At 54.1% G+C, this 1,396-nt stretch overlaps 1 protein-coding gene across 1 annotated transcript in view; it reads left to right on the top strand.

Moving 5' to 3' along the window:
- The first annotated feature begins 862 nt into the window (after positions 1–862).
- The window catches only part of TMEM190 (transmembrane protein 190), a 1,530-nt gene continuing 996 nt past the window's right edge, over positions 863–1,396 (top strand). The window contains exons 1-2 of the mRNA XM_006868099.1: positions 863–920; positions 1,006–1,041. Of these exons, the coding sequence (XP_006868161.1) occupies positions 863–920; positions 1,006–1,041 (94 nt within the window). The remainder of the gene's footprint in view (positions 921–1,005; positions 1,042–1,396) is intronic.

The following is a 1,396-nucleotide window of genomic DNA, read 5'->3' as shown; positions in this document are numbered from 1 at the left end:
AAAAGCCAGACACCTTGGTCAATCGGCATAACACAGTCCACAAGACAATGTTCCACATCCTACTTGGGTGAGTAGCATCTCGGACGGATAACCATTTAAGGTCTCTCCGCGTGCGGAAGAAAGAAGGGCGCTAAGAACTGAAGAGGCGTGGAGTTAATTAGTCCAATAGACGATTGGAACACGAGACTCTGAGGTTACCACAACCAACTGCTCTGAAAGGGATCCTATTAGAGGGTCCCAGATAGAACTGGAGAAAATGTGCAACAAAAGTAAAAATTATTTAAAAAACTAAAACAAAAGACAGGAGGAAGCTGAGACTAGGACCCTCGACTACCCTTCACGTCTGGAAAGGAACTCGCCCTGTGGCCCAATTTTCAGCAAAGCCATAGATAGGTTTATAGTATGCTCACCATGGAATTGTCTGTCATCCAAGAGCAAAAGGGCAATTTTCCTAAGGACAAATTGAGAAGGGATGGATGGGAAGGTGGGTGGGACACAGGTAGGAAGCAGAGGGAGGATGTGGGATAACTGTTGTTGCAGGGAGGGGATTGTAATAATTGAGCCGAAACAGTGTATGACTTACTGAATATAAAGTTGATGATCTTGTAAACCTTCGCTCAAGACACAATAAAAAGCCAGAGCCCCCTTCCTCCAAGGCCCCAGCTACCTGGTTGCTAGGGAAACAACTCCCTAGCAACCAGACTAACCAGGCTAGTGTGACCTCCCACTTCTTTTCTTCATAACTAAGGGGACCCCTTAGCAACAGAACTTGGAATCTTGGGGGTCATAGGCAGGGTGGGGCCCAGCGTTACTGGGGTGATGGCCAGCACCCCACAGAGGCCCAGGGGTCTGGGGAGGCAACATGGCTGGCTCCGGGATCTCAGCTCTGACTCTCCTTCTGCTCCTGCATGGTGCAGTGGGTGAGGCGTCGGGTCGTGAGGGGGGATCTGAGCAGGGAGCCACCAGCTGTACCATAGGGCCTCAACATGTCTCTTTCTCTCACAGATGGGAATGGAATCCAGGGTTTCTTCTACCCATGGAGTGAGTAGCTGGGCTGTGGAGGCTTCAAGGAGTGGTGCCGGACCCTGGTCCAAGGGTGGAGGGGGTCAGGACCCCCAGTCCAAGGGAGGAGGGACTAGGGTCAGGACTCCTGGGTCTGAGGGAAGAGGGGACTGGGGTCAGGACTCCTGGGTCTGAAGGAGGAGGGGCTGGGGTCAAGACTCCTGGGTCTGAGGGAGGAGGGGACTGGGGGGTCAGGACTCCTGGGTCTGAGGGAAGAGGGGCTGGGGGGTCGGGACCCCTGGGTCTGAGGGAGGAGGATCTGGGGGTCGGGACTCCTGGGTCTAAGGGAGGAGGGGACTGGGGGTCAAGACTCCTGGGTCTGAGGGAGGAGGGG

This window comes from Chrysochloris asiatica, unplaced genomic scaffold (genome assembly GCF_000296735.1).
Source record: "Chrysochloris asiatica unplaced genomic scaffold, ChrAsi1.0 scaffold00116, whole genome shotgun sequence".
In the NCBI taxonomy this organism is placed as follows: domain Eukaryota; kingdom Metazoa; phylum Chordata; class Mammalia; order Afrosoricida; family Chrysochloridae; genus Chrysochloris; species Chrysochloris asiatica.
Note: the sequence above shows the minus strand (reverse complement) of the source record. Positions and strands in the feature narration are given on the sequence as shown.